Source organism: Maniola hyperantus, chromosome 14, assembly GCF_902806685.2.
Source record: "Maniola hyperantus chromosome 14, iAphHyp1.2, whole genome shotgun sequence".
Classification (NCBI taxonomy): domain Eukaryota; kingdom Metazoa; phylum Arthropoda; class Insecta; order Lepidoptera; family Nymphalidae; genus Maniola; species Maniola hyperantus.
The window spans coordinates 7,699,719-7,716,894 of NC_048549.1; the positions used below are offsets into that span (position 1 = coordinate 7,699,719).

Sequence of the window (17,176 nt, forward strand, 5' to 3'; positions counted from 1 at the left end):
GTACCGTCCATGTCTTGCGCATCGAGTGTCTGTGACCAAATTTTTGTTGTTGATTAGTGTAGTGTGATGCCGCACAGTTGTCCGAGACATTTGCAACGACTAGTCTCGTAGGAGCTTCGAGTGGTGGCAGCACGGTACACCGCAACCGCCGGACCGCAAACACCTTGAGCGACAGGCGCGCACCGATGCTTCTGACTCGTGATGCGACACTACACGATGTACATAACCGCTCTGCCCTATAGTAGTTGAATGTTCAGCCTCAATACATACTAACCTACAACTGAGAAATGCATGACACTGCACAAACTAATACGTGCTTTGATCCGGTTCAGAGGACCAGCTTGGATATGGAGGATTTAAATGTTACATAAAATGTAATATTTTTTATACAGTAAGCTCCCACATGAGCGTAACAGAATATCATCGAATATTAATTTAAATAATATATAACGAGGTGTATTTTGACATATTATAGAAGGTATATTATTTAACCAAAATTCAAGTATCTTGGATCTTGGATCCTATTTCTAATTAATTTCCTTCTGATTTGTGTACAGAAGGTACTACGACAATCATAAAGAATTTAAAAAAATACATAATATCCACACATTAAAACCAACGCTAAACTTTTCATAATTATACCGTAGAATTAATATAGAATATAGATTACCTAGTAAATCTTAGGGTTCCGTAGTAGGAACGGACGGACTGGACGAAATTATAAGGGTTTCCCTTATAGTTTCCTCCAGTCCGTCCGTCTGTCTGTGTCTGTCTATCTGTTAGTCCCTTCATTTTACCTTTATTTTGTTCAGTAGATATATATATGTGAATTCAGAAATTGAAAAAAAAACTTTTATTGTATCTCCTGAATATAAAAAATTAAGAGTCAAAATATTTTTTGGCATCGTTGCCAAAAAAAAATTCGAGTGGGACCTCGTTGAATATGTATTTTCACAAAAAATATTTTAAAAATTATGAACCCCAAAGTGACAATTTTACGAGAGTTGAATTTCTCAACTTATACCTAACTCCATATCGAAAAATCTAAAAAAATCGAAAGTATTAGTACATAATACTCACTATAAAGTTATATAAACAAAATTTTCATAAGTAATCTTGTGAAATCAATAACTGCCTAGCGTAGTTGGATTTGAGAAAACTATACTTATACTATAGTGAGAGAAAAGTGTTTCTGATTATTCTTCTTTTTGGATTAGGTACGATATGACGTTTTTATAAACATGTCTACGGAACCCTACGTTATGCGTGTTCTGCCACAAACTTGACCAGTTTTTGTTTAGATAGTTACGTTCTTTAATAAAAAAATGTGTTTTACCCCTAAACGTAGGTATGAAAACTGTACTCGTTAACTTTGTCCATAAATCAAATGATATGCGCGGCTTGTCTATCGAATACTAGCATGACAAAGCTTTCTGCATGGCGGATGAGAGCGTCAGATTTTATTAATTACTTTATGTATGAATAGAAATGCCTCAGCCCGACGCATGTTATTTTAATGAAGTATTCTAAGTCAAATTGATCAAATGAGGCTCTAATAACAAGGTTGCTGATCATTAGTCATTACCTTCTATACATAATAGCTAACCGTTGCTGCATGTTACGATGCATTCCCTCAAAAGACTCCAACTGATTTAGATATCAGTGCGTATCGTAAAACATACCTTCCTATTCCTCGTATTCATCTTACAACTTACATTTTAAAACAAATAATTTTGTGATAGTTTTTGTTAACCTATTTTTTAGAAATTCATAATATTGCTGTGTGACATTTGATTACTGTATATAGCTTAAGAAATTCTAATTTTAAGATCGTTGCGTACACAGGAACAAGATCGAGCTGAGCGTGCTCGCGAGCGTCCTTCGGCGCGTGCGCAGTTACAAGTTTGGTTCGAGAGCGAAATACGTAAACTGGTTGTGGTTCTTATCGCGGCGGACGATCTACCTCCTCGGGACCATACGCTAGGCTACGGCGACGAACCTGAAGCATTTGCAAGAATTCGTCTTTTACCATCACTGTAAGTATATTTTGATGATTTCCCTGGTGCAGTGGTGAATATTGTAGTCTTGTAAGTAGTCCCGAGGTCCCAGGTTCGATTCCTGGGCACTTTGGAAATTTATAATTTTTAAATTTTCACGCGTCTTGTGGGAGGCTATGGCCTATTCAAGCTTTGTGGTTCGTTGCAGAGTTAGTTCCTCAATATGTGCATTTTAAGCAATAAAATATCACTTCAATGATGAAAGAAAACATCGTGAAGAAATATTACTGTTCTCAAAGATGTGCTACCAATCCGCACCTGGCTGGCGTGATGAACTATATCCTAAACTCTTCTTATTCTGAGAGGAGACCTATGCTCGGTAGTGGACCAGTGACAATATGATGATTACTTTCATATAATTGGTTTGCTTTCAATCGAAACTATTTTCTCTTTTTCAGTGAAACTTGCCCTCCCGTGGAAACAGACCCAGCATCCGCATCTTGTAGCCCTGTATGGAACGCCACACTTGGATTCGGAGGACTCACCGCAGATCTGTTGGCTGGCCGAGCACTCGAACTTACACTGTGGGATGCTTGCCCTGGCATTGACCCCGTACTCATCGGGGAATGTACCGTAAGTTGTTCCTTCAAAATTAAAGTATATGAACGTATAATATACCTATTATTACTTTCATCGAAAAGTTATTGTTACTAAGAAATTATTGTCAATAAGATACCAATTAATGCAATTGAACACTGATGTAGGTACTGAAGTGAATATTGAAGTAAATTAAATGAAATTAAGTACTAGAAATCGCCATAAACTGTAACGCCGTTACGTTGTCTTCGTAAAGTACAGAAATCCTTTATGGGGCTGAGTACTTATTTGCTTTAAAAAATTGTGTCTTAATTAAAACAAAAATAAAGTAAGAGTCAAATAAAAATACAAATGATTAACACCTTAGTCACAAGACCCATAAGATGGAGTAGTGTATTGTTACATATTGTATCTTTTTATATATTGAAAAGAGCAAGAATTGATTCCCTTGCTGGCTCTTCTTAGTAGGATAGATTCATTACGAACCGGCGCGATGGTAGCGTCACAGATGTAGTAAGTATAAGAACAGTAAAGTACATTTGATTCTGAATATTGAATAGCATTTTCAATTCTCGAAAGGACTCATAGACATTAAGGTCGAGTTGCCAAACCCCAGAGGTAAATATTGAATTGGTCTTTCTTTTTATAGATGGAATTGGAAAAAGCGTTCGCGGAAGAACGAGCGGTGTGGTGGACGCTGGAAGAACGTGGTACCCGTTCTGCGAACGCGTCTCCTCGCGGCTCGTTAACTGGTGGTCGAGCTTTGAGGAGAGGAGATTTTGCTTCAAACCGCTCCGTTTCAGGTAGGAACAGATTGAATCTTATCCAAATCCTCCTGGAATCCTCCTGGTATTCTCAACCTACTCGCACGAACCGTTTCTGCTCAACGTTTTTAATACAAATGTCTGTGAATACAAACCTCTAAGCCCTTGAAATGAATGTGGCATGCCCTTCTGGCGTCCGTGTTTCCTGCCACGTATAACCTAAATACCTTCAAAGCAAGAGTAAAAAAGCAAGGCTAGGTTTCTAGCCCAGCGCGCTCTAACCTAAACCTCATCATTAATTTTTATTAAGCACTAGTTGATGCCTGCTACTTCGCCCGCGTAAATTTAGGTTTTTTTTAAATCTCGTCGGGATTTTTCGGTATAAAAGTAGCCTATGTCCGTTTATTCCGGAAAATCAAAGAGTTCCCACGGGATTTTTAAAAACCTAATTCCACACGCACGAAGTCGCGGGCATCGGCTAGTACCAGCTAGTACTAAAATATAATAGAAAAACTTTGTGGTAGATGCATTTGACGACTGAAAAGTACTTGTTAACGAATATTTGAATAAAAAATCTTTCTATTTCCATAACATATTTTCTAGATGATATGGACTCAATCGGCGAGTGTGCATCACTTCTACATCCAGACCACGCTTGGGTGGCGGGGTCTCGCCGTGGATCCTCACAGTCCGAAACGTTGGAGGTCGAAGTGTATCAGCTGGGAAAGGACTTCTCACGGTCTCTGCCAGGCTCAAGACGGTCTTCATTTCAGCAACAAGAAAAAGGTTATTGCTTAAAAATGATGCGATGGAAAGTATGATTTTCGTTATATGTATACATTGTTCTAAAGAGATCAACTTCACGAACTTCCTAAATCTGTGCTATTCAGAGTTTTTCACTGAAAACGCAAAAACATTCTGGCCCGATCCAGGATCCTCATGTTCATAGACAAATAAATTAGCTAGCTTATTCCTCTACCAACGAGGCAATTAACAATTTAATTAAGTGGTAATCTTATGTAGCTACGAGAGGCGTAAGTGCTATAACATCGCACGCAACACAATTTTTACTGCTTTGCATCCGCAGCTCTAGTCGGTTGCACTGATCTCTACTAACTAACGTCATCCGTATTTCTTCAGATAGTGCAGTAGATTACTCACTCATTCCTATTTGACGTTTTGTCGGTTTCAACGACAGAGACAGCGCTCTACGAAACCGGGGGTCTCTTGGGGGTCGCCGCATAATATGCGATCAGTTTAAGAAAAACTGTACGTACCTAGATGGTGCCGTCGACCCTGCCGTGTGCTCGCGACGTGAGCGGCGTCGCTCGTCGTGCGTGCGACGCGACCCGGACGATATTCTGCGCTCATTACGAGCCGTTAAGGGCGAGCTGGGGCGCACGCTGTCGCTCTCTGGCTCTACCGCCAGGCGTAAGTATGCAGTAGTCATATTGGGTTTTGTGTGCCATAACCCAAAAATTGTAACCTTTAGGCCGGCCGTGTATTAGCATATGAGAAATGCTTAGTATGTAAAAAAAAATTCTGTCACACTCACAGTTCAGAAGCGGACGTTCGATCCGCCAATGTTCTGACAATCTGCAAGGTCTGACAAGATGCATGAGCATACCAGCGCTCTTCAGAATTTTTTCTAACAGATAATTTCTCATAATAATAATATGTGGCCGGCCTTCGGTTGGATCCATTAAAATTGTTGTAAGTAAAAATTAATGCAAGATCATGCCTCGACCGGGGAAAAAATTAATAACGGTTCACCAGCCGAGTCACGGTCTGAACCGAGCATGTTGTGAATCCATCTTTACATTAATTGCAAAAAATTGCCACCACAATATTATGTAAATAATTTATTATTATTATTACAAACTTTATGACAAAGTATAAAATTTAATTTGTAATTTTTACGCATGGGTACTCCTATATAGAAACGAATACTTAGGTTGTATAAAACTGATTTCATGCATTATGATTGTTATAGTTCAGATTTTAGAATTAAACTAATTAACTTTTTCTTTAAATATAACCCCAGGTTTTATTAAGTAATTAATTAAAAGTAGGCTTAAGTTATCATTGATAAAATGACCTGTACTTATTGTAAAATATATATAATGCATCGTAACTTAATAAAAAAAATCTCTATGTTGAAAACTCATACTTGCTATTCCATATTTTATCCTTTATGAGACTAATTCATCTTATTAGTTAATAAACTTTAGCTAGGATTGTATTTCCACTAAAAGTCCTTATCCACTTAAATTGTACACCACCACGGAACCACTGATCGCCACTAGTTGTATTCACGTGTCCCGAGTCCCGACAGCCCCAGCTCCCACCCTAGATAATGCGAACATTGCGGGTACTGACATGTACTGTGTTGCTTGTTTGGTCAGCAGCGACGGACCGCTAGCACCTCGGTAAGCGACTGCCGTGCCCGCGCTGCGCGGCCTTCCCTGCAGGGTTTGTCCGTGCGCGGTGTCGGTATACACGATCCCTTGTGACGTCCGACGGCCGACCGCACCCCAATCTGTTTCCGTCGATCGCTCCGGAACCGAACGCTCCCAAGGATTTATCTCGTTTTAGGCTTTCGCCTACGCGATACGACACTTGGCGCGCTCGGTGTGGACCCGAAGCAGACTGGGGTTCCGCGACCAAGTAGTAGCATGGGTCATACATAGCTTGCGCGGCGGCCGCGCGCTCGCACCGTTAAATGTGGCTGCGCCCGATGCTTCTCATCACTTCACTGTGTCTGTTCTGTTCTGTCCTGACGCATGCCCGGTCGCGGGCGATCACGCTCACTTCATCTGTTTCTGTGTCCGTCTGTTCGGCTGTCCGTCTACGTTCACCTCGATGGCATTGTGTCGCCTAGGACGTTTCGGATTTCATTACCTACCTCTGCGAATGTCATTCATTGTTACGATGCGCATTCTATTAGATTTCTTGTACATATTATCTTACTTATAGGTCATAGACATTACACAGTTCGATGAGTACGAACAGTCAACTCATACACTAGGGCACTAGAGCACCTCGAGCGGTGACCCGGCCGGTCGCCGCTGTAGGCCGCGGTCGCGCATGACGCGGCGGTGGCATGGCAATAGTTCTAAATGAAAATACCTACCTACTATAGAGACTACTGTTACAGTTTATGGCTGCTCATGACACGGAATGCTTATATCATACTAACGATTTCGAGACCGCTTCCAGCAACTATTAGAGACTCGAATACACTCTTGGCTGCACACGTTTGAACGCTTCTTCTTTCATTTCTGTGTTTAGGAACGGAACTGTTTGACGATCTATGTAACCTATCGAAACTGTTATTAACATCGTCACGATGCTGTTTGACGTGCTTACTTTGTGTATTGTTTTTTAAATGTTTGATTGAATGGTTCACAATAATTGTTGGTTTTTGTTTATTGACGTTTGCGTTGAAACGATAGAGCGATACGAGGGTTTCAACATAGTTGTTCGGCCGCGTTGTCGGCGCGCTAGTAGTGTTCGTTAGTCGTCGTGGCACAAGGCGGGCGGAGGGTAGTACGTGTGTGGTGCGCAGGCACGGCGACGGGGCGCAAGGGCAGCATGTGGGCGGCCGTGCCGGCGGCGGCCGCGTGCGACGCCGTGGGGGACGACGACGCAGATGTGCCGCTGGGGCCCGGCCAGCTGCCGCCGCGCAACGCGCACCTGCCGCCGCTGCACGCGGAGATCAACATCAGCATCATCATGATCAAGGGACAACTTGAGCTTGAGGTTAGCCACATCATATTTTTCTTTAACTGTCAATCCTCTTGATTTTTTGCACTTAAATTATCCTGTTTGAAAACAATTTTTTTTGCTATACTTTACCTAGGTACTTAAAAAGTAAACAAGTAGCTTTGCACTGAAATGCGTAAGAGGCGACAATGAAATCGCCATGATTACATAAGTGAAAAACCATCTCCAGAAGGCCAAAGCGCTGCAAATTGCGTCTGTTACCTATACGCGTTCCTCCGAGAAGGTTTCTGCGATATATAATTTTTTCTTTTAAGCAAACTAAAGAATAACGTACTACCTATAAATGGGTATCTTTCCTCTTAATTAAACTAAAGCAACATCCAAATGGCGACCTTAATTGGGTACATGAGAAATGCAGAGGATCGTGTGTGCAGGTGACGCGCTCTTGGGTAAGTCTATGTCCAGCAGTGGACGCAAACAGGCTGATTGATTGAACATCCAACTATGCAGGTATCTCACGCGCGCCGGGTGTACGGCGTCAACGGCGAGGTGCCGGACTCGTACGTGAAGTGCTACCTCCGCGACGGCGACAAGTGGTTGCACAAGCGCAAGACCCGAGTGGTTCGCCGCACCACTGAGCCTCATTTCAAACAAACACTTAAATATCAGGTACAGTATGTGGCAGAAAATATTGTACATCGACCATTAGTAAAAGATAGAGGTTTCGTGGAGCGTTGTCTCTGTCATTGAGACCGACGACACAACAGACAACGCACTACAAAGCCGAAATCTTATCCTAAAGGTCGATGTACAATATTTCTTATCGGTTACTGTAAATAATTATAAAGTATAAACTACTAGTTGATGCCCGCGACTTCGTACGCGTAGATTTAGGTTTTTAATAATCCCGTAGGAACTCTTTATTTTTCCGGGATAAGGGTAGCCTATATCACTCTCCAGGTCTTAAACTAAAAAATCAAATCAAAAAAAAAATCACATCGATTGAAGGACAAACCAGCAAACAAATACACTTTCGCATTTATAATATGGGTTGTGATAATAGGGGTATTGATAACTATATGGGTAGTGATAATAATAATGAGGCACGAAATAGAAAATTGTGGAAGGATCGGAGGGAGGCCTTTGCCCAGACGTGGGACAGCACAGGCTGATTTAGATTAGATTAGATAATAATAATTATAGCGTTAAGTGCTATAGCCATAGATACCAGAAGTAATATCTATGGTTATAGCCTTATATTCGGGAGATCAGGAGATCGATCCCGGGCAGACACGTCTAACTTTTCAGAGTTGTCTAATGCACATTATTTTCAGTAATTAAATATAACTTGCTTTAACGGTGAAGGAAAACATCGCGAGGAAACCCTGCCTGAGAGTTTTACATACTATTCTCAAAGGGGTGTGAAGTCTGTTAATTCGCACTGGGCCAGCGTGGCGAACTATGGCCTTAACCCTTCTCATTCTCAGAAAAGACCCATTCTCAGTACTGTGCTGGCGATGGGTTGGTCATGATGATGATGATGATGATGATGATGATGATGATGATGATGATGATGATGATGATGATGATGATGATGATAATGATGATGATGATGATGATGATGATGATGATGATGATGATGATGATGATGATGATGATGAATTATTTATAGAACTAAGACGGATTAGGATCAAAATGATTTATTTGAATTTTCGTAGGCAAGTGAGGCTCTGGGGCGTACCCTGGTGGTAATGCTGTGGCAGCGTTGCGGAGGTTTCGAGCACAACCTCGCGCTGGGCGGAGTCGAGATTTGCCTCGACAAGCTAACTCTGCCTCAGCGTACGTACGGCTGGTACCCGCTGTTCCCGGCCACGTCGCTCGCCGCCGACGAGTCGCCCGATTGATCAAGAGAGCCGTCGCCGGAGCGTCACGACTACTAGCGCCTCCACGACGGCTCTGAACTTGTACCCTTCGAGATCTCGATCATGTTACCGTTAATCGTGCGTTCAGGCTTATAACATTAAGCAAGGGTTATTCGTTACGACGTTCAAAATCGGTACGTCGTCACTTCGTTCAGACTTTACATCTGTCATCGAATGTGCGTGTACGCATTGTCAAGACCTTGTCCAGAAGGGGCGAATTCGCCGCGAATCGTTTCGCGTGTAAGTTGCGTCCAGGAGTGTGTAACGCGCGAGCATTTGGGGATGCACTTGCTCTGAAGGTCGCGCGTAAGCTGGATGAGACTAGTTCTCGCCTCGCGTTATACGAGTCGAGAGTCTGGCGTAGGTACTGCGCCCGAATTACGCGCGTATTTTAATCGTGCGATGCTTGTGGACGCGATGTATTGGCGCCCAGTAAGTAGGTACCTCGCCAACGCGCGTATGAATGCGTGCGAAACGATTCGTGGCAAATTCGCCTCTTCTGGACAATGCCTACGCTTTTAATGTTATAGCGAATAAGTATAGACCCAATGAAGACGAACGCACGTAACGCGATAATGTCATCGAGCTCTTATAATACGACTCCGACTCGCCACCCAAATTGCCGCCCTGTGCATCTCAAAGTGACGAAAATTATATTATGCTATGAAAAAGTAATTTTACGTATGTTTCAATAAGGACGCGTTTTATTCGCACAACGAGGAGTATTGTCTGATATGATCAAAATATCATTAGGTGTAAAGTTGCATGGCAGCATTACTTATACTGAAACTTATTGATTAGACCTAAAATCAATGTTTTAGCGGTGAAAAAGGTCAGAGGGATTCCATTCTATCATTCCCTCAGCCTGGCCATCTCCAGATTGAAGACCAATTTTTAGTCGACTCGATTCATACTTTGTACAATATACCCAAATGTAGATATTCGTCTACCACGTTGAGTAGCAAAAATACAATAGTTATAGGTATAATAAATGTACCAGACACGTTTTGTATACATTTTTTCAGCTATAGCTGAACTTTATTTTTTAAAATAAACTAAGTTAATATACCTAATATACTTAGTTTTAAACCCAATACATATTTGCTAAATCTATCCTAATTGGATAAAATTGTGCCACCAAAAAATATCTCTATGTTAAATTAGGTACTCAAATTTTTTCATAATAATTTTGATAATTGACTCACATAATCGTCGTAATTAGCAGCCAAGACATCGCTAGGGTTGCCAACCCCTTTGCTGTTCCGAAACTTCCATCTTCTGGGGAAATATTAGCCATCCCGCCTTGAGCCCTCGCGGGACGCCTATTAACCCAGATTTAACATAATTGGCAGTCATTATTTATTTTAATCCGCCAAAATAAATATTTTTCCATCTTGTACCTACGTGAAAATTGCACAGGCGTTGTTGATATAGATATACATATATCTCGATATTAAAGTAGGACCTCCCGCCAATCACTTTACTATAGCTAACCTTCCGGTGGCACAAAATTAAGCCAATAGTAATATAAAGTAAGAACCTGATAGATTCCTACTTACCTATAAATACTATAAATATGGTACAAACAATCAAACTGCCTCGGTACATTTATATACCGTGGTCACATTACATTATAATCACCTAATTAAGTATAATAGGTACAGTCTAGTAAGAGACACTGAACTTGGCCTTTAGTTGATAATGACTTCAGCCAAAGCACCAACAATCCATGGCCATCTCAAAGGAATTCCAACTAGGTAGAACTACTCGTATGAAATCTATTTGATTTGCTGAAAACCAATGACCATTTTGACTTTGTTGATGTCATTCGTGAACAGACAAGAAGAGTTCCACGTCTAAGCTTCTACGTGTTATAGACCGGACTATGTTGAGTGTGTCTCTAAGGGACATAATCCGTAACGAAGAAATCCGTAAGAAAACCAAAGTGACCACCCAAGGAACTAGCAAACTGAAGGGGCAGTGGACAGGCTATGTTTGTCGCAGAACCGATGGTCGCTGAGGCAGACGTGTTCTGGAGTGGGGATCATGTAGGTACCAGCAAGCACAATATGGGATGACCGCTGAACTGACGACTTTAAGAAGGTGCAAAACGTTGGCGGCTGAGGAAGATGGAAGACCGCGTGTGGTGGTGCGCTCTCGTCAAGGCCTATATGCCCAGCAGTTGATTGGTGAAATTAACACATAAAGCTGAAGTCTAAATAATTCTACTGTAGTCTGACAAAATAGATGTATTTTACATATTATTACAGCATAGCCATTTTTCAGTATAAAACACCTTCTTACTCATAGTACCTGCGTACATTTATTTATTTTGTATAAATATCTTTAGGTATCAATAAATTCCAGTCGATCCCGAGTGCTCATTCAATAATAAATAAATAAGAAAGTGTTTAGGCGGCCGGGCCCCAAGTAGTCGTTTATTTAATAAAAACCATTTTTCTACCTGCACTAGTGATGAGTTACAAAATAATGATATTCTACCGTAAGTTATTAGCTTTTAAAATTAACAGCCCCTGCGCTAACCCGGTGTTGTAACCCGCATAGCGCGGGTGACGTGCGGGTGTGCGGGGCGTCCCCCCCCCCGCGTCTTACCCGGATTGCCATTTCGACCTGTCGCGTAGTATGCATAGGGTAGTACTACACTACACTTGCGGCACTTTCACCAAACCATATTACTAGTTTTCGTTATGTAGGTACGGAACAATATCTCTATGTACGGAACAAAAAAGCTAATAATAATTTGCGGTAGAATACCTACCTAACATTATTTGTTAACTCACGACTACTGGTAGTGCTATACCTACTACTTTCTTTATCAAATGATCATATAAATCCGTCTAGACTCTAGACACTTATAGGTCTTTGTCTAGACACTGGTAGTAATTAATAATATGAATCAAAATAAGTGTGTATATCAAATAAATAAATCTATAATATTTCTTAGACTACCTACGTCTTATTTAATGATGAAGTATCTAAAATAATTATTGTAAAAATATAAAATGTATGTACCTAATCTTAATGTACTTAATTAGAAAAATATCTGTCTTTTTTATCTAAACTACTTTGTCATCTAAAAAAAACCCCAAACTTTAACACTTTGCCTTATACGATTTATAGAAAACTCTTAAGTGATTCTAGTGAGTAAGCGCCTCTAGGTACTATTCTTCCAAGGTTGTGCTTTTCCAAGGTGGTGAATTTTCCTTACAAAACTAGTCTACCGACATCGTTGTTTCTCCGTATTCAAAACCTTTTTACAAAATGTAAATAAGCTGTTGAATTATTTATTTTTCAAAATTTACTACGCACAACTATTTCGTGATAAAAATGTTGATCTATCTTTTATAATATCAGTAGAGACAAATTAAAAGTATAATACTAATGACAGATTTATAGTCCGCGACAGGTCAAGATAGCAATCGGGGAGGGAACGCTTCGCACACCTGCACAACCTGTCGCGTACTATAACTATCGAAGATAGTTTATAGGCACCTCATATCAAAGCACCTCATATGCCATTCTGAGAAAATTGTCAAACTGTATTCTGAGTTGACAACAATAAAATGCAGGGGCGTACCTACTTTTGATTCGTATGAGTTATAGGTTAAACCCTTTTGTACATTAACCCTACTTCAACTTTTCAGCATTTTAGACCTATATTTAAAACTAAAATTTCATTTATTTACGAGTAAATAGGTAAAATCAATTTACGAGTAAGTAAATCAAAGAGATTTTTTTAATAAATACAATCTAAGCATATTATTTTGATCTTTAATGTCGGCCTACGTAAAAAAATTGTTGCCTTTTTAATATAACTTCATACCTTTCTCAATAAGAGTAATTTATTACCTATTTTGAATAAATCATTTGACTTTACATACCAAACTCTGCACAGAAAATTCATCTCAAAACTTATTTTAAGTTATCTTGCCGAAGTCCAAATATTGAGGTCTTATTGGCCAGGTCACCGACAGGCGACATTCCTATTTTCTATTTCAATGAGTGTAAATCCTGTACCTATTAGGATTTAGATACGACAATAACCTTTATAATTAAAGCAGGGATCAGAACTACGAAATTTTCAATTCTAAGTTCACTCGCTATTCACCAGTACCTAGGTCCTAGATATGTTACAAACATACAGATAATTATTTCCAATCAACTAAGCTAAAACTCCATCTTAGCAGATAGGTACCTTCTATACTCTATCCACGGAAAGAAGTTAGTATTGTGCTCTCTCTTTGACATAGTCCTATACAAATGACAGAGACAAAAACCTCAGTGGGCCTTAACCATTTTGAGTCACCAATCACAAACGCAACTGTTTGCGTTTGTGTCATAGATAACAGAAGGTGTGTTTTCGAATGTTTCTTGAATACATGTTTGTGACTGGTTTGCGACTCAGAATAGTTAACGCTCACTGAGATTTTTGTCTCTATCATTTGTATGGGATTAAGTAACAGAGAGAGGGCTATACTAACTTCCGTAGATACTCTATCTATAACAAAGGAGATATAGAGTCCATTGTGACAATGCCTAGTGTAATTATATTGTATAAGTCGTAAAGGTACTTCCTTACGTTAATAATAGACTTTCTAACAAAATGTCTATGAACGGTATTTGACTAAAAATCTACCAAAATCGGACAAGCGGAAGTGGATTATTTTCAAGATAGGGGCGGCCCCTAACTTTGAAAATCGGAACAACTTATGTTGCTAACTTTGTTAATTTTCAGCGCAGAGTGATCATTATTTTTATAACTAAATAACGTTAGACTTTTTACCTGTTGATGAATACACCCAGTAAAGACAAACCCGTTTACAAATCCTTTGTTGGAATTTGTTCTCTCAAAGATATCACATATTTTGACCCGTCTACTAGAACCACAACAAACTAGTAGGACCTTATAGGTAACTAGCTGATGCCCGCGACTTCGTACGCGTGGATTTAGGTTCTTAAAAATCCTGTGGGAACTGCTAAATTTTCCGGGATAAAAAGTAGCCTATGTCCTTCCCCAGATTGCATGCTACCTCTGTACCAAATTTCGTCAAAATCGGTTGAACGGTTGAGCTGTGAAAAGCTAGCAGATAGACAGACAGGCAGACAGACAGACACACTTTCGCATTTATAATATTAGTATGGAAGTATGGATATTAGTATGGGTTAATAAAATCACAACGCGTAACATGCAATGTAAATAATTGAGCCTCTAAACCGTACCTACGTGAAATATTTTTTAGACTTCACTCCTCAAAGACATATTAAGGCCTATCTTATTTAAATATTTGTGTAAAAAGTATATTTTTAATGATGTTAGATGCAAATAACATATCTATGGAATTTAATGTACTTAAGTATTTTCTCGTAAAAATCTGTGTTCTTCCAAAACTATCGTAGCTTACTTAGTGACTCGCTTGACAATATTATTATCTTTCTTGTTTGTAGAGATAGGTCCTCTGAATGTTGTACCTACCTATCGCTCACTATACTAAGTTTTAACAAATAGACATGCCTTAAAATTGCATAAGATCACATAATATTACCGTATGAAATAACTTAAAACAAAATATTGAATTCCCTTGAATCCAAAAGCGCTCTAAGATACCTGTTTTTTAACAAAAATATTTTTGGGCCCCACCAGTAATCGTACAATTCCTAAGAGAGAGAAATATTTAATATCTTAACTTAATGCCTATACATAATCCTATTACATAAAATTATTATATACCTACTTCACTAATCACTATGTATGCCATATATCTACTTAGATAAACTTAAATCACGCGACGAATATATTTTTACACTATAATTTTATATTATTCAGTTAATGTAAAGAAGCTGTGAAAATATACTAATTATATAAATAAAAATAATCTACTTATAAATATGACATTATTATACTTTAGACATTCCAGGAAGATGTATGTACATTGAATACATTTCGGATTTTTGGACAATTTCAAAAGGATTTTTTTAAAAAATTAGTAGGTAAGTAGCTACTTAATAGATTCACTTTACTTCTCTATTATACAGAGAACGATATTTAACATAACACAAAAAAAAAAATTTTGATACTCTTATTATTTTGTTTTTTCCTGACTTTCTAGAATACATAGCTATAAAATAGATATTTGTAAAAAAAGTTGTTTTACCAAGTCCAAGTCGTTAAAAATGAGTAAGTACTTATTTTTAAGTAAGTAATACATCACATACCGTTACAATAACAAGATGAATGAGCAAAGCCGCGGGCATAATCTAGTATATTATTTATAATCCTGACAGAAAGTTGGTAATTTACGCTTACTATTTCGATATATTAGTACGTACGACAAAATGATATTCTATGTAAGAAATAAATGTAAATCTATTTACTTAACATATTAATATGTGCCTACAGAACCCGATACCACCGTATCCATTTAAGCATGTTCGCACTAAACATATCTTTCTATTTGACGTGATCCTTAATCAAAGTAGAAGCTTTACAGTCTTAATAATAAACGCTGAGCAAATACGATTACTTTAAACTAAGACGAAACAGTAAATAGGTATCCATATTGTAATAATAAACGGGATCTAATAATTGTTGCACGACTAGGTCGATAGGTCTAGGGTAGGTACGTGAACCTCCCTAGAGTGAGTAGGTAGGCATGTTCCTTAATCCTTGATGTTAACAGTCTACTACGGCATGTTTAAACATCATATTTTAAACGTGTATCCGTCTATCCACCTCGAACGGCGAACTTGTATATTATTTTTTATTCTGGGGGGGATAAATGGACACATATTTCCGAGTAGGTATACAACCTATACCTCGCCAGTCGCATCACACGCACGTCTTTCATGATCAATCCAAAGCCGGCTAACTACCTAAGTCACCATACTGCATACACTATTTGTAATCAGTGACAAATGATTAGTAAACAATACAAAACTCAGCGCTTATTAAATGAGACCAACTAATGTGATATGGTATCGGCTATCCGAACAGCATATTTTGTGTATATCTATACTACCTACTTCTAATTGTATCGTACATTAGTGTTATGTCGTTTCTTCATAGATACAATTTATTGTGGTCTTAAAAAATCCGTTTTCGCGATGTCTTCCAATCGAAAATCATTAATCGACGAAAAATTGTCATCCATATTATAGAAAATAAGAAAATACGTGCAAACTTTCAAGTATAATAATGTCACATCATACCTGATACATTGCGAAAACGGATTAGAAATACAAATCCTAGTAAGTACGTAAATAATAAAATATGTGTGTCAAAATATATTATTAAAATAAATGTGATAACAAATGAGTTTATTATAGCAGTATAAACACAATACATTTTTTATTTAACCCCCTACTCCTCAAATCTTCTAGCTTTAATTTTTACTTAATATGATTAACGGCCGAAATAATAATTACCTAATAGAGAGAGCCAACGCCTACTAGACCTTCGTTATTTTAAAAAAGCTGAAAGCTTCTCTGCATATTGTCCCCAACACTGGGAGGAACGATTGTTTGGATGTTTGTTTCGATCATGGCGGCTTTGGGAGATAACAGGTAATAAAGGTGTAAAAATCTTACGACAGAATACCTACAAAGTAAATTTATTTATTTATATTTTCTTCAGAATAGTATCAGAAATCACGTCATAAATCCCCAGACACTTAGTATCATGGCCACCCCCTGCCGGACACCCTTAAAGTTAATTTTTAAAAAACTTTATTACTTGTTATCTCCCAAAGCCACCATGATCCAAACAAACATTCCTCGCAGTGTTGGGGACAATACGCAGAGAAACTTTCAGCTTTTATAAAATAACAAAGATCTGGCACGCGCTGGCTCTTAGACTATAATCAATCTTATATTAATCTGTCGATAAGGGTTATTTCTATTATCCCCCCTAAAACAGTCAACGGGTAGCTCAACGGGTTGCGAAGCTGAAGTGGCAATGGGCAGGGCACATAGTTCGTACAACCGATAGACGTTGGGGTCCCAAGGTGCTAGAATGGCGACCTCGCACCGGAAGACGCAGTGTTGGAAGACCCCCCACTAGGTGGACGGACGACATCAGACGAGTCGCAGGGAGCCGCTGGATCCAGGCGGCGCAAGACCGTGGCGTGTGGAAGTCCCTACAAGAGACCTATGT

The 17,176-nt window shown here is 39.0% G+C and overlaps 1 protein-coding gene across 2 annotated transcripts in view; it reads left to right on the top strand.

Annotated features, from left to right (window-relative positions):
* Fife (regulating synaptic membrane exocytosis protein fife) overlaps positions 1 to 12,848 on the top strand; it is an 84,904-nt gene extending 72,056 nt beyond the window's left edge. Inside the window, exons 13-20 of one of the 2 annotated variants that reach the window (XM_069503162.1) lie at positions 1,846 to 2,036; positions 2,456 to 2,630; positions 3,244 to 3,397; positions 3,962 to 4,144; positions 4,640 to 4,789; positions 6,927 to 7,120; positions 7,595 to 7,753; positions 8,803 to 12,848. In XM_069503162.1, coding sequence (XP_069359263.1) covers positions 1,846 to 2,036; positions 2,456 to 2,630; positions 3,244 to 3,397; positions 3,962 to 4,144; positions 4,640 to 4,789; positions 6,927 to 7,120; positions 7,595 to 7,753; positions 8,803 to 8,988 — 1,392 coding nt within the window. In that variant the 3' untranslated portion in view covers positions 8,989 to 12,848. Of the gene's footprint in view, positions 1 to 1,845; positions 2,037 to 2,455; positions 2,631 to 3,243; positions 3,398 to 3,961; positions 4,145 to 4,639; positions 4,790 to 5,766; positions 5,788 to 6,926; positions 7,121 to 7,594; positions 7,754 to 8,802 lie in introns of those variants that run through there. The other variant, XM_069503163.1, reaches the window with a different exon arrangement.
* The last annotated feature ends 4,328 nt before the right edge of the window (positions 12,849 to 17,176 follow it).